Genomic DNA, 26,465 nt, shown 5'->3' with positions numbered 1-26,465 from the left:
ATTAGCGTTTTGTATAGAGTGGTACCTATATTTTTTTTGTCCCGTTGACAGTATACTAGCCTAACACTACTCCCTGGTTTTGCAATATTTTTTCACATAGCCTACAGTAGCCTACCGGTACTGCGAAAGTAGGACATCAGCAAACATCAATCCTGCTTGATAGGTTTCCCTCGAGAAGTTTAGTTTTATTTCTGAGCATCAAAGCAAAAGAAATCACTGCAAAAACATAGGATGAGTTATAAAAAGCTAGAACTATTTTATGCACTATGTGCCACTGAATAGAGAGCAGTTGTTAAATACGTTGCTGAAGCACACATCCCAAGAGCCAAACCAGCGTTGCTTGATCTTGTTGAGCACTTCACTAATTGAGCTATCAGGCTGGACATTAGACAAGTATTAGCCTATAGTATATAATATATATTGTGTTTTCAAAATATTTTGCACTTGATAATGTAAATCGTTTTGGCATTTTTAGATGTAGCCTACTGTCAAAGTTAAGTTGACATGAGTCAGTCTATTGATATAGCTGTTATTGGAGCTGGAATTATTGGTTTATCAACTTCTTATAAAATATTGGAAAATTTATCGAACTGCAAGGTCAGTAAAAACTTTGAAACAATGTTTACACAGATCAGTGTATTTTGGTAGGCCACTAATATCATTGATAATTATAATGCTAATACTTTTGGTACATCTTACAAGTTATTTGCCCCGCCTCGATAGCTCAATAGGTTAGCGCGTCACTTCTGGAACGAAGAAACTTCAAGATCAATAGCGGCGCTGGTTCGACTCTCGGGGTGTGCGCTTGAGCAACGCACGTTAATGGCTGCTCTCCATTCAGCGGTATCTAATGGATGGAATAATTCCCCGACAACAAGCCTTCAACAATCGGAAACTTCACTCTGTCAATCTCGGTGACCGGGCCTGCGTTAGTGATTCAAAGCCTCTACAAGTATGCGAAGCTGCCAGGATTAAGCTCTGCAAGAAGCTTTCCCAGTCCGAGGATAAAGATTCAATCAATCAATCAATTTCTTTTATTATATTTTCGTTTTCTATATAATGTTATGGTTAAAATCCTAGTTTATCGTTGGACTGAGGCTATATTATGTCAAGCATGTCACTCAAGCATAAACTCATGCACTGATGTGTATATTTTCTAAAAATAAGCGCATGCCTGTGCCGTATACAGTACGGTACACATACAAACTTGAAACCAATCCTCTCCATTAGCTCAGTGGTTACATACCTGATTCAAGATTAAGCGGCTGCTGACTCGACTCTCGGGGTGTGCGCTTGAGCTATGTACAAGTATGCTAAACTGCCAGGATCAAAGAAGCTTTCCCAGTCTGAGGATAAAGAACAAACCAAAATCAAGTATATATCATAGTTTTATAATCGGGTGATGATAGGACAATAGCCTCAGAGGGTATGGCTACCATATAGGCTAGTAAGTGGTAACTGTAGCTATGCCTACTGCATTATTATTTTGCCATCTGCTAGTTTAGTTTATTTCAAATTTTTCCATTAATGTTATTTTTTGGTTTACTAACAAGTCAGTGAGTCTATCGAGCAGCTGACCAAATGGTCTTTCACTGCTACTGGCTAATCAGAATGGATTTTTCAGCACTGAGCGTACTTATTCGTGCCTCTATGTTTATGAATAATGTGTTATTGTGATGTAAGCGTATTGTTTCCCGGTACCGTAGCCTACTATTATAGATTAGAATCTGACTGGCAAGTAAAGTTATTTCTCTTTCTATACTTATTTTGCTTGTATTATATAATTTTGAATTATAAAATAGTCTACTACTATAAATACTAATGAAATTTTATATGTCATATTATATACATTGACATTTTTGGTGAATTTTTTTTTCAGGTTACCATATTTTTTGATGATTGTTCACCAAATACCACTGGGGATATTTCAGCTGGTTACATCTTTCCTTATTCATGTGATGACAACAGAATATCTAAATGGATAAAATTAACAACTGAACACCTTGCAGATATTTTCAAAAATTCAAATGCGTTTGAAATAGGTAAGATAATACTGCAGAACTGGTTTAAGTTTTACTAGCAACAGTATATTCTATTCAGTTGCCTAAAACGTGTGAGAACACCAACACGACGACAGTTCGACATGGTACGAGAGCATGTGTCTTGGCCAGACAGTTTAAAGCATGTCAAAAACGGAAGCAACTAACCAGAATGCTAGATGATTGTACAGTCTTTTGCTAATTTCAGTGGTGTTATATCAATTGCATCTATATTTCAAAATGCAATACTATTTGTGATCATTATTGGCATAAATGAAATAGTTGTAGGCTATAAACTACAGTACTTCAGTTAATTTTAATTTGTTAATGATAAACCCTTACAAAAACATGATTCAGGTAACGTCTCATCAAAATTCATAATCTTGAGCTGTCTCGCAAACTTTCGTATTTTCAAGTGCTTTAGAGCAGGGATGTGCAACCTTTTTTACAGGAGGGCCAGATATAAATAACTGGGTGAAACCGCGGGCCGCATTTTTATTTAACATATAATTTCTAGTAGTTGTAGGCACAAAAAAGTAGTTTTTTGTTATTCATATGGGATTATTAGGGGATTTCCTTGCAGAAATAATAAGTTAAGACATATAAATTTCTGAAGAAAACTGCTATTCAATTCTATTGTCACACAATCTTTAAACGAGTTCAGTGAGAAGTTTGCAGCTGGCTTCTTTTTTCCCCACGGCTTTTTCCAAATTTACTTTAATGGAAGTGCTCGCAATTTGAAGTCCATTTTCCAAGTGTTTGTCTGTCAGAATTGATCGATAGGGAGATGTTATGACGCCCATTTTAGAAAAAAATTGCTCGCACAAATACGTTGAGCCAAAAAGAGCCATTTTGAAGCCATGAATTTTTTCAAATGTGGAAAGTCATCTTGGTTGAGATGTTTTCGGTAAAAATCGCCAAGATTCATTTCTAAATACTTTGCTTTCAAATCCGTTTTCTCTTGAAGATCAATCAGTTCAAGTTGGATATCACCAGGAGCTTTGTCAATGTCTGTGTTGAATGGCGAAGAGAATACACCAAACAAATGTTCATGAGATTTAAAGTCCTTGAAACGAGCCAAAAATTCATATAACAATTTTTCAAGTTGGTTTGCAAATTCAGTTTTCTTCTGAGGATTCGCATCCTGTTTTTTTGCTGCAGTCTTGTATTGAGTTCATTCAATTGTTTTTTTGCCCTTTTTCAATTGTTTTTTTTCCCATACCTCTACTTCTTTACTTCTAATTTTAACAAGTTTGCTATTTTGACTGGTTCAACAAATTTGGCAAGGAATGGGCCGTTAGGCTGAAGTTGTTCTGATCCAACTGCTTGTAGGCTAGGCCTACATTAGACAACTGCTAAATTTGACACAAGCCGGTTCTACAAAAGGTCTTAAGCACGAGATCAAACAAAAAGGCGATAAAGCCAGAGACGGGAGCAGGGCTCCGCCTCTGATCTGCTGAAGTTCCAAATAATTAAATACAATGGATTAGCGGTGGCCAGTGGGAAATTTCTAAAATGGTTAACAGAAGGTGCGAAATTACAATAATCCACTCCACAATGAATTGTTCACATGTACCAGACTAAACTAAATTATAAACACGTTTCGCGGGCTGCACACAATTCAAAATTGGCACATCTTCGCGGGCCGCACAATTTTTCTTCGCGGGCCGCATTTAGCCCGCGGGCCGCACGTTGCACACCCCTGCTTTAGAGTAACAACTGACTGTTGAATACCATGATATACATTCTGCTGGTGCAAACTAAGCTGAACTATCACAAGATGTATGAGGTGATAATCTGCTTTTATTCCTATTCCTCCACAAAGAGCTTTAAAACTCAGCTCTCTGCATACATGCCATAACTTCAGATCATAAAATAACATGGAGCTATTCTAAAAGTTGAAAGTGATTATCAAAAATGGATGTTTTCCGAAAGTTGGTTTATCAATCAAAAGCCCCATATAATGAATCGTAATGATGGCATCTCTTTTCCTACTATTTATAAAAAGACTATAATAAGTGCTTGTCTGATGTATTTAAGTTTCTGGGCAGCCGATTTGTAGCAAGAATTGACAGCGATAGACACGTGTTTCGCCCATGAGGCTGGGCTCATCAGTATCTCACCGTATTATTGTTCAACTGTTTTATTCGCATCAACAGCGCACGGGTACAAAGGATTGACACGGCGAGAGAGCACAAACAAACATAGCCAGGTCAAAGACTTTTAGAAAACCGGCCTGCCACACCCCGCGGCGCCGTGATTTAGGGGTGACGATGCATCCGGAGGGGTAAGTCCACCAGCTTAGGTTGCGGGGGCCAGGCTGGGGAGTCGAGGTACCTGTGGAGGGAGAGTGTGGATCAAAAACGTTACATGACCCGTCCGCAAATTTAGAATGGCGGAGCGGCCAGGGAGACAGGCTCTTTCTGCATAGCCTAGAAAGATGGCCTGCGACGGGCCGGGCGACCCGTCGTGTGTGGACGCTGGAACCGGCAGTAATTGACCACCGGGCGGTGCCCACGTCTCCTTCACGCGACCTCGGCGCAGGTACTTGACTCTTATACCCGGTCTGCCAGTAGGCAGAGCGGATAAAATTGAGGTCTACCACGAGGAAGAGAGTCAACTATTTAAGGATAATTTGGCTCTCGTGGCAGACGAAATTCAAATAAAAATGTGGAGCAGAGGCTCGATTAATCAATAGAAACAAAAAATATAGGTGGGAATGTATACATACTCACTGGAGAAGAGTAAGCTTTGATTCGGCGAGCACGGATGTGCACTGGCCAGACGTTGAGGCAGGTTCGCCCAGCTGGGTTGGGGAGGCTAGCGATCGAAACCAGAGGCACTGACAGGCTACATTACCAGGAAAAAGTAGAATATTGGGGTGGAAATTTTGAGGCTGCATCGAGTTGATCAGGGGATCGTGTTGATCAATGCGTTGAAAGCAGAGTGAGGTTGATCCGAGCGGGCAAGAACAGCGTTACAAGGCGAAAACAATTGATTGATTAATACATAGAGATCTAGTGATGATTGAAGTTACTTAATTGCTGTTAAACCAGTCTCGATTCACAATGTGCATGAGACATTTTATTCCTTTCCTTTGTTCATTTTTGAATGCTTGGGTTTGATGAGACTTCTTCTTCGTCGTATGAGCTGTTCTTCTGGACTATATGTTTGGGCATGATGTCATCAGCCACTCGACAGTCTCGTCATCCAGGGCCTTCAGTCCAGGCGCTCCATGTGGTGGTTGATGGATTGGGCAGTCATGGACGACATGATCTACTGTCTGGTCTGTGGCGCCACACTCGCATCCCGGTGAGGGAGCCAGGCCCCATTTGCACATGTCTGAACGAAAGCGACCGACGCCGGTTCGTAGGCGGTTAAGCCGGACCCACGCAAGTCTTGCGAGGGACATTCCCGGAGGGTGGGGATCGACGTCGGGTAGGAAATCACGGAGTCGGGAGGTGTTGTTTTGCCACTCCATGTGTAGTTCGTCCAGTGTGCCGCACTTATTCCAAGATCTTCAACGTTGTTCAGAAGCTGTCGTGCGGCGGGCACAAATGGGCGTCTTGATTTCAGTCGCTGCTGTCCTCGAAGATGAGACTGAAGCATTATAAAAAAGATGACACTGGTTTATAGACATAAGGTGATGATATAAGGTAATGAATGTTTTAAGAAACCGGCCTGCCACACCCCGCGGCGGCGGGGAGCGGCGTGATTTAGGGGTGGCGTAATCGACCACCGCTTTACTAGTCAGTTTAATTCTTATCTTTGTGGAAAGAAAAGAGCCAACAAAACCAGCAGGTGCCAGGGGTAGGACAATAGGACATATGAAGAACTTCGTCACACTGATGTATTTAAATTGGTTTCATGCTGATTGAAAACTGTGTAGTGTTACGTATGCAAGTTGATTCCTCATGACTCATACGGTTCACTCTCTCCCCGCTCAGCCGTTATCTAAGTTTCTTGCTCATTGATAACATTTAAACTCTTTTTTCTAGTTTCAAAATTTGCGTGCAATCATTTTTGTTTGGACGCTGAATTTCATTTTGCATGTTTGGTTGGTTTACAGCAACATGGTCCTGTGTTTTGCCATGCTAGACAGGTAATTACTACCTGACCTAACTCCCTGTAGAAGCCAGTCGTGTCTGATTGACGAAACGTCAGAATAAAAGGAAATTATCACCTCATACATTTTGTGATAGTTCAGCTTAGTTTGCACCAGAAGAACGTTTATCGTGTTATAAATGCCTGGTGAACAGCCTCATTCAATTTTTAACTGACTGTTGAGTTACCGTACTTGGTTACGTTTTTGTCATGTAATTTGCAACAGAATGTGTGCATAATCCTTTAAAGTTACCCTATGTTTCAAATTCATCTATGCCCTTACTAAAGGTTAGGTAAAAATCGATACAGAAAATATCCCGACTGGAAAATATACCCTCTCTCGAAAATACTTTCTAGTCATTGTATGTTGAGTATAGATTTTCCTTTTGGATTTTTAACGACTACCACTCTCACAGTGCTCTAAAAACATTGCTTTTAAATATTTTTGCTCATTGATTTTTTGCACACATGGGACGGGTGGAAAAAATGTGGTTGAATCGACAAAATATATTTAAAATTTCATGTTAATTATGCTTTTCAGGTGTTCAACCAACCTCTGGGTATGTGGCAGGTGACATGCCACCTAATGTTATTGAAATGAATGCTTTTCCTTTTCTTCAACCACTATCACAAAATGAGTCAACTGTTTTATCTCTAGAAGAAAATTGGTGGAAGTTAACTACATGGATTTGTCAGTGCAACAAATACCTACCTTGGCTTACAGGCAAAATAAAAACTTTAGGTGCAACCAACGCTGAATTTAAGTTATGTAACTTTGTCAGTTTAATAGCAATCGGTTACTACAATACTAGCAACAGAAGGTTTTATTTCTTTAGGCTATCTGGTTAATTTGTTAGAAAAAATTGCGTTTAAATTTTATTTTTGGGTTCTTTTACTATTACTTTTTCTAATTTGTAGCATTGCTGTGATGAAGTTCAGTGATGTAGTTCCGTAACCACCAAAGGTGGGCATTAACGCTCTACTTTTGTAGCGCCGCTACTTTTATGGCAATTGTAGCGGCGCTACATTTTTGTTGGAGTAGCGGCTGCAGTAGCCGCACTGCTGTTTTTTCAATGTAGCAGAGAGGCGCTGCATTTCTTTCAGTCGAACTAACGCTACTTTCCAATTTACGACTTAAAAAAATGACTTCTTTTTAGAGATTTTATTATAAATTGTGGTCTATAATAAAACCAATCACAAAATTATTATGGTCAACCTAAAAATGTTATCCGTGTGTTGTTTTTGAAAAAAAAATAGTAAAAAGTGTAGTAGTTTTCTATATATAAGCGTTGTTTCATTTGAACACAGGTGGAAGGTTTGTGAAGCGTCACATTACTTCTTTTGAAGAGCTAAATTCGTATGACGTCATTGTGAACTGTGCAGGCTTGTCAGCAAAATATCTAACCAATGATGACAAGTTGATTCCGGTTCGTGGACAGGTAATTTGGCAAATCTTATTTGATAAGGATTTATTCAAAATTGCGTTTTGAAAAAAGCAATTTTAAAAGACAAAATACCTAATTACTTTCTTCACATTCTCCAATGACGCCTTATGAGAAATTCCATTGCGTGGATATCACTGCGCTCAAAGAAACATCAGCTTACTGTTATGGTTCGCAAATCAAATTAAAAGAGCAACATTACCAATCCATGTCATGAGATAAAATCGTTTTTTTATTTTGGCTTTCATTGGGTTATTTTTACAGGTTATGGTTGTTAAGGCTCCTTGGCTTAATCACATGATTTTAAAGCTACCTTGGTATATATTGCCCCGTTTGAACAACGTGGTACTGGGAGGCACCTGTCAAAAAGGTAACGTGAACAGTTTGATAGCAAATAATGTTGCTTTCATTTAATTGAAACGTAGTTTTAAAAAAAGAAACTCTACCTTCCAATTAACTTGGTGATTCGTACGTAGCATTTATCACAAATAGTTTTAAACGCCGACATTTCCACTACAAACTAATCTTTTTACTGTTTCACGGTCTGATTAGCGATTTTTCCATACTAAGCTTTGGTAGAGTGTTTGCTTTGTTGTACCACAGGCATACAAAACAAAGTAACTTCAATGGAATGAACATATTTTATTTTCATTACGCAAAGAAAATACAACTTTAAGGGTGTGTTGGCTTTGTAAAGTCATTGAGGCCACGATCGAACGAAAATGGAAGACGCCATGTTACTCAAGTTTCACCCATGTTTGGAATCATCAGTGGTGCATGTGTCTTGAGAAGGGCTCAAACTTTCAACTTAATGGAACCGTGAACGTCTCCGAATTCACTCGAAATCACTCTTCACTCTCATACGAACCCCGTTGAGACCGTACTACCCCGTAGTGCGGTTTTGACGGAGGTTCAATTCCGACTCTGGACACATGGATATTATATATGCACCACTGATGATACAAAGCTAGGGTGGTACTCAACAATGGCGTGTTCCATTTTTTGTTCGATCGGGCCTTATTCAAAATTTAACACAATTAAAGTAAATTTTCAAACGTTTTCGACACGTACTTGTGTCGTCATCAGGAATTGCATCTTCCAATATATCATAACTTATCTACTAATTCTCACATTTATGCATGTTGTAGACGTAGAGAAATGCCTGATGACACAAGTACGTGTCGAAAACGTTTGAAATTTCATTTTAATCATGTTGTATTTTCTTTTTTATATTAATATAATCTTTAGCTCTTAGTGTATGATTTCATTTAGCCTACGTATATTAACAGGCTAACAGCAGCCTTGCCCACTTTAGTTACGGAGCTTGCGCCAGTGGTGCAAAGCTTTCGCAAGTAGCCTATGCGAAGCCCCCCATCTGGAACTTCAGGAACAACTCAGTTTTTTTTTTTATTAATCCCTGGATTTTATAAGTTATGGAAATGTGAACTTTACATGTCTAGACAAACTGTTACATCATAACTTTAGTCATTCAAGTCGGCCTATATACATTCTCAGCATTTTTGTAATCCTTTTTTTTCTTGCGATTCATCGCCATGGTCAAACCAAAACGTGAGATTTCCAACTATTGAAAGCAGGTATCTTGATAAAAGGTAATGTCCAATTGTTCCAAACTAATTTGAGATTGTCAACGAGTAACTGTTGACCTACGGCTTTGAATTTCTTACTGTCTAAGAAAACTTTGATTAATTTATATTTTTTGTTGTCAGGTGATTTCAATACTAAAGTTGATCCCACTGACAGCCAAATAATATGGGAAGAATGCTGTAAGCTCAACCCGAGTGTCAAATACAGCGAAATAGTTGAAGAACGTGTCGGATTAAGACCCCAAAGAGATCCAATAAGGCGAGTATAAGTCTTACTGCTGCCTCAAGCCTAATACGTTCCCGGCAGCCGAGAAGTCGTTAGATGGCTTCCGAAACTACCGCGCCGGTAGGCCATGTGTGGTCGCCGGGTTCCACAAGCCAACATTTCTCCATTCCGTTGGTATTTGAAACTTTTTTTTCCACTGGCGTTCGTAAGTGGAACTTTTTTTTCTTCCCTTGCAACCTTTTTTCACAAACAAGGCAAAGTCTCTCACACGCGGATGAGAAGTATTGCTGATAAAAGTTTCGTAAAAAGTCTGAGCGTCGACTTATAAAAACTCGAAGATTACCTCTACATCTACTTGAGAAGCAGTGCATATAAATACGACTGCAAATACGTTTCAGGGCCTTGTTTGCGTTGTTCTTACCTGAGTGAAAGCAAACACAGGATAGATTTAACGGATTTTTAAAAATACGAATTTTTAACGGACTGTTGTAGTTTGGCTGCCGGGCGCAAGAATTTGGCCGCCGGAAGCTCTGGCAGGCCATGCTTGGTTGCCGGAAAGATAAAGCAGCTTAGAGGCCTGTGCCTATACATAGGCGTCGATTTTTTCTTAGAAGAGAGGAATTCTGGGTGGGCGAGAGTTTTCAAACAGATTTCATTGAATCTGTATGTTTGCAAATTCGCAATGGTTCAGTCTTCGAAATTAGCATATTTTTACTTCGGCAAAAACGTTACCGAGGCCAAATTGCCTCGGCAATTGCTGTGAACACTTATTACGAAAAGATTGTACTAAAACATGTAAAACGAGAAGCTAAAAATATTTAGACTAGTCTATCACGAACGCATTGTTTGATTTGTTGTGATGTAATAATACCAAAAGTAGCGATAAAGCGAGCAACGCGATACGCCATGGATTACGCACGCTGTTACGGTAATTCACGTTAAAAAACTCACGGGGAGGGGGAAAGTAAGTTAATTTTGGGTTGATTCAACGTTCAAAGTCAGCACAAATCGATTTAATTTTCCCGGCGGGTTATATTGCGTAACAACAATGCCCAATAAGAAATTTACGTTTGTTTTACATTAATTCGACATCTACTGACGTTGAATTATCATAAAATAACGTTAATTGCTCAATACTCAACCAGGTACAGGTAACAAATTAATAGCTCCCTGCGAGAAGATTGCCTTGATTTACGTATGCACTAACATAATTTCGGCACAATTGGGACACTGCGAGCAACACAAAGTCTGTTTGATGAACTAGTCAGAATCGGTGTCATCAGATGCTGTATCAGCTGGACGAGATAACGGCAAGCGAGGCGCAATAAGGAGAATAGATGCTTACAATAATTTGACGTCTACTGGAGTTAAATCATTGCAAATAGGGTGATATTTCTATAAAAGATTCTCCCAGATGGGCACGTGTCTAAGCGCCGGCGAAGTAGGAAGTAACCCAAATAAAACATCCAGCAATAGTAAGATTGAATCAACATCCTAGTCTGGTGTAGTCTAAGAAAATTAGTTTTTTTTTGAAATCTTGTGGTCCTTGCAAGCGCTCGTGTGGCTTCGGCATTTGTATTGCCGATGCTAATGCGCCATTCATGCATCTGCGTCGGCAATTGCCGATGCTAATTTCGAAGACTGTGGCTGGTCTTTCTCACAAAGACTGCGTTTAGCGTCGCTGCAGCAATTAAGCTTTAATAGGTTTGATGTTTGCTTTCTTGCACCTTGCGATCTTATGAGCAGTGCTTCCACTTTTACAAAGCTAGATTACCACTTGTATTACCACATTTGTCCTCAGATTACCACATTTTTTACTGTGATTTTTTACCCGATCTTAACCGTATTTCGACTTACTTTTACATTAACACAGTGGCTATCTTTACCCACTTGTTGCCATAGCTACTATCAGGTGTTGTCAGAGTTAGGATTAAAGTTAGTAAGGTAAGACTTAGGAATAAGGTTAGGGTTTTGATCTTTACCCAGAACTAAAAATTTTTCTAAAATGCAAGTTTTTGTTTTCAACAGCTTTAAACTTTTCTCAAATTACGACAGAATTCCTTATCCGGCAACGCTATTATTTGGTTATATTTACACTATAGGGTATAGTGTAAAATAAGGCTTAAAACAACTACTTAGTTTATTAACAGAACGTCCGAAATAAGAAAGCAAAGTACCAGTAGCTTAGCCAGGAATTTTGAAAGGGGGGGTTTTGACGGCCGCCGGCCTTTTCGCCAAAGGCGACACCTAGTGGCGGGGGGTCTGGGGGGCCTCCCCAGAAAAATTTGAAAAATCACTTTAAATTTGGTGCATTCTGAGAGCACTTTCAACAAAAATGTGGGTATAAACAGTGGCGTAGCCAAGGGGGGGTTTTGGGGGTTACAACCCCCCCTTTGGCACGCGTGTGACGTCACGATATTGAGAATGATGCTTTCAGTCTAAAAAAAAAAAATTGCCTAATTTTAAACAAAATTGCATTAAAAGAGCGAGTTTTGCCAATACCAAACATTCATACATCTCAGCCAGGAATTAGCAACAAGAAAACACAGAGACTTAGCTTTTTTTTCCGAAAAATGCCGAAGAAAACATGATCTTATTCTTTTGCTATGCTACCGGACAGCACCATTTTACAGGAATATTCGTACCCACATTTTTGTTGAAAATGCTCTCAGAATGCACCAAATTCAAAGTAATTTTTCAAAATTTTCTGGGGGAGGCCCCCCAGACCCCCCGCCGTTGGGTGGTCAAAACCTCCCCTTTCAAAATTCCTGGCTACGCTACTGGGTATAAATATTCCTGTAAAATAGTGCTGTCTGGTGGCATAGCAAAAGAATAAAATCCTGTTTTCTTGGGCATTTTTCGGTAATAAAGCTAAGTCTCTATGTTTTCTTGTTGCTAATTCCTGGCTGAGATATTTGAATGTTTAGTAGCCTATTCGCAAAACTTGCTCTTTTAATGCAGTTTCGTTTGAAATTAAGCATACTTTGTTTTAGAGACATACCGTAGAGACTGAAAGCATCATTCTCAATATCGTGGCGTCACACGCGTGCCAAAGGGGGGGTTGTAACCCCCAGCCCCCCCCCCCCCCCCCGGCTACGCCACTGCAAAGTACTGTACTTGACACCGCAGCTAGAATCTGAAAGACATCTTGACTATGAATATGATCACATGGTCACCTTACCTTCAAAGTCAAAAGTCAGGACGCATTCCAAAATCAAACCGAAAACAGCGGAACATGCTAGTCACATGCTGTTATAAGTAGTTTTTTGCATATCTGTTCGATTTTGGAGGACAACAGTTTAAATGCTCTTATTTATTGATAGTATTTTATGTCAAATTTTCAAAATTTATAATTTCCATATTTTGGCAACATTTCCACACAAAATTTCTACATTACCACATTTTTACCACAAATTTTTCATTACCACATTTTTACCACAAGCATGATGAAAATTCCACAATTGTGGTAATTACCACAAAAGTGGAAGCGCTGCTTATGAGCGCTGCTAAACTAAACAAACTTCTTTTATGTTTTCCTTTGCGACCTAAAAAGCGCGTGATTCGTGACCTGTTATCTTTAAAGTGGCGCCTTCGGATTTGCCGCATTTTGATTTGTAAAAAGCAAAGGTTTGTAAAAAGCGATTGTTTCAGTGCGTTTTTAGTTTGTATCGGTTATTTTATTGTGATGTTCATTATGATGTCATATTTCCTTACGCTGACCCGGAACTGAAGTTTGATTGTGACGTAACGAAAGTGAGACCATTCGGAGAAAAGATCAAACGTGGCTTTCTCTCACCAGGAATTGCCAGCGTGTGGCAGTTGCCGTAGCAACAACAATGCACTTAGTAACCACCTTTTTTTCACGCAGCGTTGTTGCGGAATTGCTTTGTTCTGCCGGACACCTAGCGAGAGACATAGCGTAAAACAAGAAGTTGCGCTGCAGTTGGTTGGATAATTCAGCGTTTAACAAAAACGGAAATAATTGTAACGAATACTTCATAAGTGTCATGAAAACAGGGTGGGCGAAACATATTTTGCCCACCCTCGTTTCACGGCTGGGTGGGCGTCGCCCACCCGGCCCACCCTATTTCGGCCATTAGGCTACAGATTTTAATAATGGACAAGTCAAATATATAGCTACCCTATCGTAGATTTTTCTGCCAAGTTATACTTCTTTTTAGGGAAAAGTTATTGAACTACTTTGTTCTTCCACAACAAGCAGTCAAAGTCCATAACCCACCTGGCTGCAGTTGTTATCTATTATTTGAACCTCAACTGTATTTAACTTTAGGGCATTTGAAAGTTTTTTAGCATTATTTATCCCTCATTTTGTTTTGATGTAGACTGGAAATTGAAGAAAAGTTGCTGCGTGGAAAGAAAGTTGCCATCCTGCACAACTATGGCCATGGGGGTTCTGGCGTCGCGCTGCACTGGGGTTGCGCTATTGATGCCAGCGAAATTTTACAAAAACGCTTCAAGTGGAACAATCTTACATCTTCTCTTTAGACCAATAGTGTTCCTTTTTTATCTTAATTTTTATGAATATTGGTAGGCTATTTAATTCCATTGTTTCTTTGTATTTCCTGTTTTGTGCAATCAATAGCCTATTAGGTTAAACCTTCCGTAGCATAGCCTGTGTGACGATTTTGTAGACGCTTTATCACGGCAAGGTATCACGGAAAATATGCATCAAAGTTCATTAATCATGAGATGTAGCCTATTATCGTCGTCTTTTATTTAATTATTGATGTTTATGTCATGTATTAGGTTATAATTATTGTTATTAATTACTTCAAATATAAGAGCTTGCTATGTTGCTATTTATTATTACTTCATGCAATAATCTGCTTCATACGCAGTGAAAATTCACTGAGTTGCGTTACCGCACTTCACATTCCATCAATCGATCTCTAACATAGCAAATACTCATTGCTGTAGTTTAGTTTTTCGTATATGCCGCAAATTCTACGCCGTAGACTTTTTGTTTACGCTAACGCTTGCGGCCACATTTTTTTGAATAGTTGTCGCTTGAGGCTACGCCGTAAAGTTTTCGCGGTTTTTTAGCGCATAGCGTCAACGCATACTTTTTAATGTCTTAGCTGTTGTTTGCATTTTTTTTTTATTAAACTTTTCAAATTTTGGATAAGTTGAAAGAATGTTTTCTATGGGCAAAGACATATTGAAACCAAAACGCAGCAAAATGTCAGATGAACCCTTTCAGATGCTTGTGTTTCTTCGTGGAAATTCAAAATAAAACTTGTTTGTTTCGAGTGGTTTATATCGTGTGAATGTTTGGCACCTAGCCAACAAAATGAGTTTACGCTAGTGTATGCGCTGACGCCGCCAACTTTTTTTACAAGTTACGTTGACGCATACGGCGTATGGTTTTTCGAACGTTTGCGTTTACGCTGACGGCGTCAATGTTTTTTGTATGCGCGTACATCACTGCTTGTCCGTAATTATGCACGACTGTTTTCAGATTTACATGAGCAATTATTATTTGCAATAACTCCGTAGTGTTTGCACTTATCATTGCTAAATAATCTAAAATAAATTAAAACGTTATTTGTGGCGTTTGGTGCAAGCGAGAAGGATGCCTTCAATGGAAACGGCATGTCATTGTTAATCTTGGCATGCAAGCAAAGCCGATTTTCGAGCTGCTCGCCATGTACCCAAAAAGGTTTCCTATTTTTTCTGAAGTTGAATTTTTGGCACCGAATACTGAATCTTTTTAGGTGCGGCTGAAATTGAGAAGTGTTCATTACTGATGTTGCAAAAAAAATATGAAAATTTCCAAAAAAATACCAAAAAATATGAAAATGTCACACTGCTCCCGCCCCGCAAAAAATCTGAAAGCAACGCAGGGTACTTCCAGAAGTGCATGCATGGCAATCTTAATAGAATTCATATACAGTACGTAAAGCAATTTTTTTACATTTAGGCTACCAGGAGGCTATATTAGTAGCCTACTTTCTGCACTTGAACTATTATCCGAACCTGAGTCATGTGATTTGCCTTTTATTGCATGCTGGGTCCTGTACTGTAGACTTGCTGAAATGTTTCTCTGTATCTTCTTTTGTTTTGATATATGCACTGGATAAGCTGCCTACCTTTAAACATTTTATATCACATTTCCCACTACAATTGCTGTTGACCATTCTCAAACATCACTTGACTACACAAAAATCACACTTTTTATTAGCGATAGGTATGTAGGCTATATTCTTACCACTAACCTATAAGAGCCTACCGGTACCCTAAAAACTTTAGTCAACTTGATTTCCTGCAAAAAATAATGAAAGCTTTGAATGAAATAATGTTAAATAGCTGCTGAAAGTGAAAACTGAAACCTTTCCTTCAACACTTGCTATTTGCATCATTTAGCCTACGACAGAAATAGCAGCGTTGCCAGAAACAGAATTTTTTTACCGTTTTGATGATTATATCAGACCATCAACCAATCAATAGTTTATTTGTCAAGAACAGTAGCCTACATTGTCGAAATATCCAAGTTGAAAGAGCCTATACATTCCGCCCCGATAGCTCAGATGGTTACGCGTCCGGCTCAAGATCACGCGGCGCTAATTTGACTCTCGGGGTGTGCGCTTGAGCAACGCGTTTCAGGACTGCTCTCCATTCAGCGGCACCTGGTAAATGGAATAATTCCCCGGCAACAACACTTCAGCAATCGGAAAACTTCACTCTGCCAATCTCGGTAACCGGCCCTGCGTCAAGAGCCTCTATCTACAAATAAAAGATTTAGTTGAAAGAACCAATAGTATAATTGGCTTTAGGCTACATACCTAAACCAACTGGAGGAGTGCCAGTTGATGAAGCCATGCGGGACGTTCGAACCTAACAGTCAATGCAAAAACTATAATTTTGTCACTTCAGATGTAAATAACAGAACAATAGGCTACAATGTTCCCGAGCTTAAAACTACACACTAAAGAGGAAAACAAACATAACATTTTCACAAAATTACTAGAAATAAGCAGAGATTAAATTTTCATAACATAACTTAGGCTACGATTCTCCATAGCTGCGTAATTTGGGGTGGGTCTAAATTTGGACTTTTTCTCCGATTTCATTGCTGCAAACTTTCTTTCTTGCAAATAGTCATAAAACGACATTCCTGAAAGTTTGAGCTTGATCGGACATCGTCTTCATTTGTAAAAATCGCGATTTATAAAGGTAGGCTACTTGAAGCGATTTTTTTCGAGGCTTGATTGGCTTGATTGAATTACTATATGCACAACAATTATTTTTAAGTTTTTTGCAATGTCACTTGGCAATTGCATCGTTATCAATTATCGTTATCATGGATCGTTATCAATTAGATCGTTATCAATTAGATCAATTAGATCGTTATCAATGGATCGTTATCAATTAGTTATGATTGGCTTGATTTTAAATAACAATAGGCTACTGTTCTTTAAAGATTTTTTCTACACTGCCTTTCCGGATGTGCAAAATAGGCATTGTTTTAAACATATTTCAACGCAATATCTTGAATTTTATCAGGCAAAAGTGAACAGCACTGCAACGATTTAAGGATATGCTTTGGTCTGTTTTTGTACCTACAATGGTTCACATTCTATATCGAACCAACATGGGGCATATTGAATTACTATATGCACAACAATTATTTTTAAGTTTTTTGCAATGTCACTTGGCAATTTGTACGTTGCTTGGCACCTTGCTGCAAACTATACATCACTGATGTATAGTCAGGGATATCTAGAGAAGGGGATACGAAGGCTTTGATTACGTCTGACAATAGAAGGGCTTCTATTTATCGTAAATACTCTCTGTTTATGGTAAAATGACAATTGGCACATATAGTAATTAATAAACTTTGTTATGACAACCTGCATTGCACTATTACAACCATAGGTATGGACATTCAATGAATGCTCATAATCACTTGTTAATTCAATTACCCGTATAGCCTACTTGCTTTACACCTAGCCAACTGCAAAGGTTTGTCAAAAAACAGCTTACTGGTAACCTTTCAACTGTCTTTTCAAACAAGTATTCTTAAAATATCTTCTACATAACACTTGCTAACTGTCTTGTGTAGCTGAGTGTACCAGCTGCACCACAAAACTTTCTGCAATTTTAAAAAGAATAGCATGTTTAACGCGGTACCAACTACCGCCCTTCTAGGGCGTACCAACTAGGGCGTACCCTTCTAGGGCGTACCAACAACTACTACCGCCCTTCTAGTGTTATGAGAATCAGCAATCGCTCTGGGCCTTCGTATCCCCTTCTTTAGATATCCCTGTGTATAGTTTGCAGCAACGTTTGTTTTGTTTGTTTGTTTGTTTTCATATCTTTATCCTGCATTGCGGGAAAGCGGACTTGAGCGCTATGCATCGGTGTACGCCTTCCGACGTACACCTGACCCACGCTGCAGCCGACTGCAATGTCTGTTTCCGGTTGTCTACTTAACTTATGACTTAAATTTGGTACTACCCATTACTCGAAATCGATTACTGAGTAGAGGCAATTACCGTAAAGTTTCTTGCCCATAGAAACAACAGCAAGTGTGGGTGGCTAGAGCCGAACATGCAGGCTCTCGACTGCGAGCCCAACGCGCTAACCACTCGGCCACTGTTGATTTCTTCAAATTCAACTCTACTTAGAAGCTTCCCTATTGGCCTTTTAAATGATCTATCACCACTGGTAGTGGTAGGTCCATCTAATGTAGCGACGACGTGTAGAAAAGAAGGGGTAGCTCATTGGTGTGCAATAAGCATATAAACCAACTCACACGATGACCAAGGCGTTGTTCTAGTCCAGTTATCACACCTGATTTAAACCCCGTGTTTACATTCACGGAATCACACCCAACTACTTTGACACAATGCACCAAGATGCTACTACTATAGGCTGAATTCACATAATTCGTCGTCGTCGTGTGAGCGTCTGGGGCCGAGGGTCTATCCTTTTACCACCCCAGATTCACGATGTTCCCTGACTACACTGGAAGGCTACTAGAGAGCAGCCAGTCTTTGGTTTCATCATCCATGACACGCACACCTTCCACTCCGTTAGGTGGCTTGAAGATGGAGCAGTCATTGATGATGTGGTCTGCGGTCTGTTCCTCGGCACCACATTCACAGGAAGAGGAAGAGGCCATTCCCCATTGGTGCATGGTTGAGCGGAAAAGCCCGACGCCCGTACGGAGACGGTTAAGGCGCACCTATGCCTGTCTTGGTAGTGTTAGACCGATGGGGCGTGTGTCGGCGTCGGGGATGAACGAATGGAGTCTGGTGGCGGTTGACTTCCATTCAGAACTCCATTTATGGTCCGCCCAAGCAGTCGCAGAGATGTCTTGTACATCAGCTTTGTTGATAAGAAGTTGAGCGGCTGGCACGAATGGGTGTTTTGATTTCAGTCGACGGGGGTGCTCGTTTGGGAGAGCAGAGATCTTGTGGTGGAGAAGGTGGTTAGGCTCCAGTGCCCGTCGATCGAGGGACAGAGTGGCTTCTTCGTGACGAAGCTCAGCGGGTTGGATGCCAGCGAGAATGGGGAGGTTGTCCAATGGTGTGGGACGCATGCATCCGGTCACTGTGCACAGGGCGCTGTTTATGGCAGTGTCGATGTTATGGCAGTGAGCACTGCGGCACCAAACAGGTGCACAGTACTCTGCTGAAGAGTAGACAAGGGCTAAGGCTGCTATACGCAAAGTGTCAGCCCTCGCCCCCCCAGCTAGAGCCTGCCAGGCGCTTGAGTAGCGCAGCGCGGGATGTGAGTTTCTTGCGTAGTGACACCAAATGGTGGCGGTATGTGAGCGATCTGTCCAGTGTCACCCCAAGATATCTTGGTTCGGGGCAGAAGGACAGAGATTTTCCGTTGTTCTGGACGTGTAGCTCATGATAAGCTTTCCGATTATGGAGGTGGAAAGCTGCTGCTACAGTTTTGGTTTCGCTGAGTTTCAGTCGCCAGTTCTGGAGATAGGCTGAGAGAGTTTTCATGTCCTGGCTCAAGGTGTCTTCTAAATTTTCCCACGACTTTGCGGAGTGGAGAATTGCCAGGTCGTCCGCATAAGCATATATTGCGGAGACCGTAGTTGGCAGGTCGTGGGTGTAGATGTTGAAAAGAAGTGGAGCCAGGACCGATCTCTGTGGCAGTGGCTCCGAGAGGGGGAAGAAGTCGAGCCAGTTTCCCCCCTAGCAAAACATTGTAAAGGAAAAACGAGTAGTTTTTTGTTTTTGCACTTTTGAGGGGGGCCCATTTTTAGTACTAAAGTAAAAATGTACCAACTAAATAATCAACAAATTCTTAAATGAAGTGCGTAGTTCCAAGTATTTCTCAATCATTGTAAATGTCACTCTCGATGCTTCTCATTAAGAACAAATCATTTTCGTGTTAAGGTAGGCGATGTTGAACAGCTTCAAGACGTAAAATCTGAAGCTGAAATGATTTCTGTATAACTGAACGGTTTCGATTGTATTGATACTTTCAACTTGAAAACTGGTGCTGTTTTAGCTAAGCGGAAACTATTTTTGCTTGACAACTGAACCTTAACTTCAAAATCTGCGTTGGCCAGGCATAGGATGTTGTATCCAACATAAGTTATCTGGGAAAGTTAGAGGTATCAGTCCAAGCACGATTAAAGACAGTAAATCCTGTATATTTTTTGTTTATGGATCATCATCAGTCATCATCTCCGCCTGCAGCAGATTGCGCATCAACATGGGTTATTTGCTTTCAAGAGTGGCGATTTTGAGCCAACTCGCCCAGTGTCGTCAAGTTGAGTCCGGTCCATGATTGGATGTTGTCTTACCATCGTTTTGGTTGTCTGCTACGTTTTCTTTTTCCTTCTACTTTTCCTTCTGTGCAACCTTTGCTGATTCCGAATTGTGATCTTTTAGTGTGGCCGAATAGTTTTAAAACTTTTGATTTTATTATTGCTGCAATTGAATGTAATTTTGTCATAGTTAAAAGATCTTCTGTTTTCGTGTGGTCAAGTAGCCTTTTCTTGGTCATGCTTCTCAAGTTCTCATGCCTGTCATCTCTCCAAAAAAATGTCAATAGAGAAATAGAAAAAATTGGTGTGTGGATGAAATCCAATAAACTTTCATTAAATTATAGTAAAACTACTTATATGATCCTCTGCAACAAAAAAAGTGCAGCAGAAAATTTTAGTCTGTCCATCAGTGGCCGATCCATCGAAAAGAAAAAATGTATAAACTGTATAAACTATCTAGGTGTAACTTTGGATGAGCGATTGACATGGGATAGGCTAGTCATATTATTAATCTTAGAAAGCAGCTTGCAAAGGGCTGCGGCATAGCATTTAAGCTGAGATATATAGCCCCTTTAACAGTATTACGGGCTTTATATTATGCTTTGTTTCAATCCAAGATCCAATACTCGATTATAAATTGGGGAAGAGCAAACTCTAGATTGCTTGCTCCACTACAAGTGTTACAAAACAAGTTCATTCGATCCTGCTTATTTTTGCCGAGGTCAACAAATACAACTGTTCTTTATCACCAATTTAATGTGCTCAGAATTGACGATATTATTAAATTAGAAACTGCAAAATTTATGTACAAATATGTGCACAAAATGCTGCCCCGGGCCTTTGCTGGCTGCTTTATTTTTGTAAATGAAATTCACCATCATAAAACCCGTCAGAACCAAAAAAATGATTTATATTTGCCTTCTACAACGTCAAACTCTGGTAAGAAGATGCTATGTTTTAATGGAGTGAAACTATGGAATCAAGTACCAAAAGAAATAAAAGAAAAGTCTTACAATGTTTTTAAATTTAAATATAAATGTTCATTAAAGAATTTGTACAATGATCACTCCTGAAACGTATCATCCGCTTATTTCTCTACACAATGTTTTTTTTATGTTGCCCTGTGTTATTTCATTGTTAATGTATTGTTAATTCCATTGTTAATTTTTACAAAGTGAAGTGCTGGTATTGTGCTATATATTATATACCGTATGTGTTAATGTTTTTAATTTTGGGTCTTTTGTTTAAATGTTTGGGTGGCAGCTGACTTTGGTGAGCTTTTGGTCTTTCGCTGCCATCCTGGTTGTGCGAATTATTTGTGTTTATTGTGTTTTTGCTTTTTGTGTCTTTCTTTTTCGCCAACAAAACAAAAAATAAACTGAACTGAACTCATGATGTGATTTTGGAAGGTAGTGAGTTTTTTCTTTATTTGAGTTTTTTGTTTATGGATGTTGTTGTTTAGGCTAAATCTAGTTGGAATTCATAATGTTGCCTACAGACAGCGTTGTTCAAATGTCTTATCATTTTGGAGTAATTGATTATCTTGTAAGCTTGTGGCATCTTTAAAGTTATAGCCCAGTCAGAGAAAAATTCTGAAAAATCTAAAGAAAGCTGTCCTATCATCTTGCAAAGAAAATTGACTTCGAGAGGGTAATCAAGGCGTGGTGCAGTCAAACCCAATGCTTTGCATTATCCGTTTGAAATTGAAGCTCTAAAGACGTTTCTTAAATGCATCAAGTTGGAACCAACAAGAGCTTGATCGGAGGCTGAGTCAATGCTAAAGTAGCCTACAACTAGCAGTTTTAAATTTGTGACGCTTTGCATTATGTGGATTACGGTCCTAAACAAGATTCAACGATGAATTTAATGAAATTAGCCTAAAGGAAGATGTAATGTAAGTAAGTGTAGGCTACACTACTCGCAAGCTAAAGTTGCAGTGGCAATTATAAATTTAAAAGAAAATGATTTTCTTTTCCGGAGGACAGAACGCTTTTATAACTCCACTTAACTAGCCGAATCATTCAAAGGAAATGTATTCTATCGTACATTGCAAAGGATTCGATAGTTGTTGGAATTGACAAATGTATCAACAAACTCAACCATATCGTCGATGAGTTTGAAGTTCCATAAAAATTTCATCGTAGCCTATGTCTGTTGTGCAGTTGCGGGCATGTGGGATAAATTTAAACCATTTGTAGGCTACAGCAACGACATTTTTCAAGACATTTTGGATGAGTTGGTACTTTTGACAGAAAGCCACACAGCAAACTTCAGCTGCAAACCAGAACGAACCACCCCATAATTTCTACACAAGGAATCATTGATTGCAACTTTCGAAAGGTTTTGTCAAATAGTTTTGGTATGATTTTTTTTTGTGTTCCGGTAGCTACCTCCAACGGTTGCGCTTTGAGAACGTGGTTTGAGCAATTACTGAAATTTGTAAAGAATTGTTTGCGCTCCAGTAGGCCTATGACTCAAAACCGACTGAAAAGCCTAACTATACATGTACATCAATTCAGACGTCGCAAAATTTTATCATTTGATGCTGTGATCCGTAATTTTGCATTGCAAAAAGTCCACAAAGAGTTGAATTAAATCAGGGATGTCCAAAGTCCGGCCCGCGGGCCAACTCCGGCACACGAGACGTTTTTGTATGGCTCGCGCCTGTTGTCGTACAATGTGTTAGTTTTGGCCTGCAGACACACAAAAATCATTTAAATTCAACTTGCAGTTTTCAGAAAAATTATTGTGGTTGTTGGCCCGCGAACACTTATTATCAAATCTGGCTCGCGTAGGAAAAAGTTTGGACACTCCTGAATTAAATGCTTGGTTGAACTATTTTCGTTGCCTGCAGGCCTATTGTGTATTTACAAAGCTTTCTAGACAAAATCGTTTGCCTCAATGGCATTTTTGCTGCAAGTGTAATCCAGTGATTAGCCTATTATTGATGATTTTTACATTGAAGGAAGTTCTTTTCATGCTGAGGAAAGTAGGCTAATTTCAGCTTAACACGAACATGCAACGCAACATACAAATTATAGTTGTAGGCTATAATTGCTAAAAAATATTATGGGGCCTATTTTTCGTATTGTTTCCCGACCAGTGCTGATTTCTCTCGGAGGCCCTGCCCTGTGGGACGCCGTTTTTCAGGCGTCTCAGTCTGCTTCGCCGTGAGCTACCGGTGGTGAGGGTGTGGTAACATTTTTATTTAGCGCAACTTATAAAAATGTGGTAATATTATATTTAGGTTATTTAAGTGTAAGGATAGTTTATGTTTAAGTATGAGTTTAAGTATGAGAATGGTTTGTTTAACTGCTTGATGACATTTCTATCTATCTAATTTAGCTATCTGACTCCATTATCTAATTTCCACACAATTGTTATTCGAATTATAATTTTAAGTTATCAGAAGGTGTTCGTATAATGTTGTAGGTCTATAACACAATTTGAATTTAAGCAGTACAGAATAATGAAATTACAGGATAGTGAAACATTATCACGAGTTATTACATTTTAAATAAACAATCAATTTAATGTTTTTCTGAGAGCTGAACTGGTCTAACTGAGCTCTGCTTGAGCTGGTCCGATTTGATAGAGCTCTTTGTCTAATTGAGCTGGTTTGATGTGATCGAGCTCTCGTCAAAGGGCGAACAAACCCTTTTATTTTCTGTTCCCTTTTTTCTATTTACTTCGGGAGCAGTTGCATGGAAAGTTACAGAAACTTTAGCAAAAGGCAGAAAAACTTATATGTTGAAATAATGGATCGCTACAAGGGTAAAGCTTCGATTCCTGACAAGTTCCATAATCATATGAACCATATGTCGGTCAGGAAGCAGGCGAAGCAGCTTGCAAGTAAAGCCGCGATGCCATACGGTGTCATAGGCAGCTGTAAGATCTAGAAAACAGCGCCGGCCTTCTTTTTTACCTCAAAGCAATCCTCGATGTCTTGGGTTAAGAGTGTGACCTGATCTACAGTGGATTTTCCGCGCCGAAACCCAGCTTGCTCTTTTGGAAGGAACGGGTCGATGATTGGGTTGACGCGTGCGTAGATCAGTCTTTCGAGGATCTTGAAAGGAACACAGAGGAGGGATATTGGACGATAACTCCTTGGGTCCTCTGGTGGCTTGTGAGGCTTAGGGATCGCAACTACTTGTGTCCAGCCGCTCAAGTAGTCTGGTGGCGGCGGTGTTAGAAGCAGCGCCACTTGTGGTGCTTAAGTAGGAGCGATAGAGAGCTTCACACTCAGAGTTCCAGCATGGTGTAGGCCTATAGCTGGTTCGATGGCCACATGGTATTGTGGCCTTTGCCGCAGTTATTATGGCATTGCAGAAGTCCTGGTATGTCTTGTCTGCGTTGCATGTTTCAGGTGATGGTAACTTTGCAGCAGACTCATTTGTCAGGAGGCTGTAGCCTACATTGATTCCAATCGGCTTTTTTGAAGTTCCATCGCTTCACCGGTGAACTCGGGACACGAACCACAAGTTTTGCGGCGATGATGAGGGACGGCCGGTGTTGGGACCGCGGGAACTTCTCAAGCACACGTCTGTCTGGAAGAGAGCTGTCGACACTCGCGAAGGCCAAGTCAAGGTTTGTTCCAGTGCCCCAGCGGCCGGAGTGGAACTGGCTGGTTCCTTTGGGTTGAATAGAAGGGCAAGATGGTTTGTAGAGGCCCAGTTAGCCAGCAATTCTCCGTCGCTGCTTGTGTTGTTGTAGCCCCAGTCGATGTGCTGGCAGTTGAAATCGCCAGCCTAGAGACTGGGGGAGGGGAACGTTGGAAGGGGTGGTGGCAACATTCGCGAGGGTGGGGGCTTGTAGATGTTGACGATTTGTAGTCTGAGATACAAATGCACACCCACTCAATCTCAGCATCAATTGGAGATTGGTCGACAAAGGTCCACTTTAGGCTCTCATGCACAAACGTGGCAATGCCGTGCTTCCTGCTTAAGGTAGACCCGGCTAGCGTGTGGTTAGGAATAGCTAGCCTATCTGCAGAGGTGCAGTGGGTCTCTTGGAAGAGGATGACGAGTGCCCGGTTGGTATGGGCAAGCTGCTCCACAACTTTGATCTTGCTTGTTGTGTAGCCTTCTATGTTGAGCTGCAGAATGGTGGGGCGTCTGAACTTGTCCATTGCCCCTTGCAGCTGTGCCATCCGGGTGGAGGCTCTTTGACAAGTTTCGTTTGGCATCTGCTTGGGTGCAGATGTTACTCACAGGATGGGGCACGAGGAGCCACTTGTCGTCCATTCCATAATTTAACAATTTAACCATCACTTAATTTAACAGCCCCCTTCACAAAATTAAGAAATTATTTGTGTAATCAGACGTCGAATTAACAAATATGTTTTGAAACGCAGTTCCGCATGACGTTTTGATGAAAGCATAGATATCTTATATATAGATATGCAACTCAGTGGTGCGTAAGATGTTTGAAGGCTAACAGCGTAGCTATGGCTGTATGCATTGACTTCAAACTTGGCACAGCAAAACAACTTTATTTTTAATATATTTTTTTGGTTTTTGTTTAAATAAAACTTTCTTCGTTTTTAAGTTGACGTATGGATTGCTTGTGATGACGTCACATTCTCGTTCCGCATGGACTGCTTTATGGAGATTCTGGCGATTGAAAACTAATCACAGTCACAGAGGGTACCTCTAAATACCCTTTGTCAGGCATTGTCGGGCATTGTCAGGCATTGTCGGGCATTGTCGGCTTTTTGGGGGGTCGTGGAGCATTTTCAGGAGTTGTCGAACATTTTCAGGGGTTTCAGGTATTGTAGAGTAGGCTAACTACTTTCAGGCATTGTTGGGAATTTCTAGGCATTGTGTAGGATTTCCAGACATTGTCGATCATTATCAGTGGTTGACAGGCTTGTGAGGCATTGTCGAACATTTTCAGGCATTATCGAACATACTCAGGGGTTGTCGAGCATTTTCAGGGGTTGTCAGGCATTGTAGAGTAGCTATTTTCAGGCATTGTTGGGAATTTCCAGGCATTGTCTAGGACAGTGGTTCCCAACCTTTTTTGTTGCGTTCCTCCCTTTGCCTATTTTGGAACTATTCATTCCTCCCCATATTACTAAAAACAAAAAAGGGAGTCCTAAATTTTAGAAACCCTAGAATTTTAACTAAAATGGTGTCTCTACAATTCCCCCAGATTGTAATAGACACCATTATGTTAGGGTTCTAAGACTCTTTCCTCATTCCGATCGGAAGTAAAAACGGGAGCAGGGACCGCACAGCCGGCGGTCTATAAAAATTACCGGATAAGCCAGTTTTTGGTTTGGCTTCTCAA

The 26,465-nt window shown here is 40.2% G+C and overlaps 1 protein-coding gene across 1 annotated transcript; it reads left to right on the top strand.

Moving 5' to 3' along the window:
- Positions 1-473: 473 nt before the first annotated feature.
- Positions 474-14,982, top strand: LOC145770569 (D-aspartate oxidase-like). The gene is made up of 7 exons (XM_082582255.1): positions 474-597; positions 1,880-2,042; positions 6,685-6,885; positions 7,452-7,582; positions 7,850-7,955; positions 9,313-9,448; positions 13,759-14,982. The coding sequence occupies exons 1-7, from the start codon at positions 505-507 to the stop codon at positions 13,919-13,921; spliced, it is 993 nt and encodes a 330-aa protein (XP_082438381.1). The 5' UTR covers positions 474-504; the 3' UTR covers positions 13,922-14,982.
- The last annotated feature ends 11,483 nt before the right edge of the window (positions 14,983-26,465 follow it).

Source organism: Aplidium turbinatum, chromosome 5 (genome assembly GCF_918807975.1).
Source record: "Aplidium turbinatum chromosome 5, kaAplTurb1.1, whole genome shotgun sequence".
NCBI lineage: Eukaryota > Metazoa > Chordata > Ascidiacea > Aplousobranchia > Polyclinidae > Aplidium > Aplidium turbinatum.
The sequence above is the reverse complement of the archived record's forward strand: the minus strand, read 5'-3'. Positions and strand labels throughout refer to the sequence as shown.

What these genes read in the sequence shown, in the direction of transcription:
- LOC145770569 (XM_082582255.1), top strand. Translation starts at nt 505, where the DNA reads ATGAGTCAGTCTATTGATATAGCTGTTATTGGAGCTGGAATTATTGGT. An exon ending in AAAATTTATCGAACTGCAAG is followed by an intron (nt 598 to 1,879) that starts GTCAGTAAAAAC and finishes TTTTTTTTTCAG; the next exon opens with GTTACCATATTTTTTGATGA. An exon ending in AGGCAAAATAAAAACTTTAG is followed by an intron (nt 6,886 to 7,451) that starts GTGCAACCAACG and finishes ATTTGAACACAG; the next exon opens with GTGGAAGGTTTGTGAAGCGT.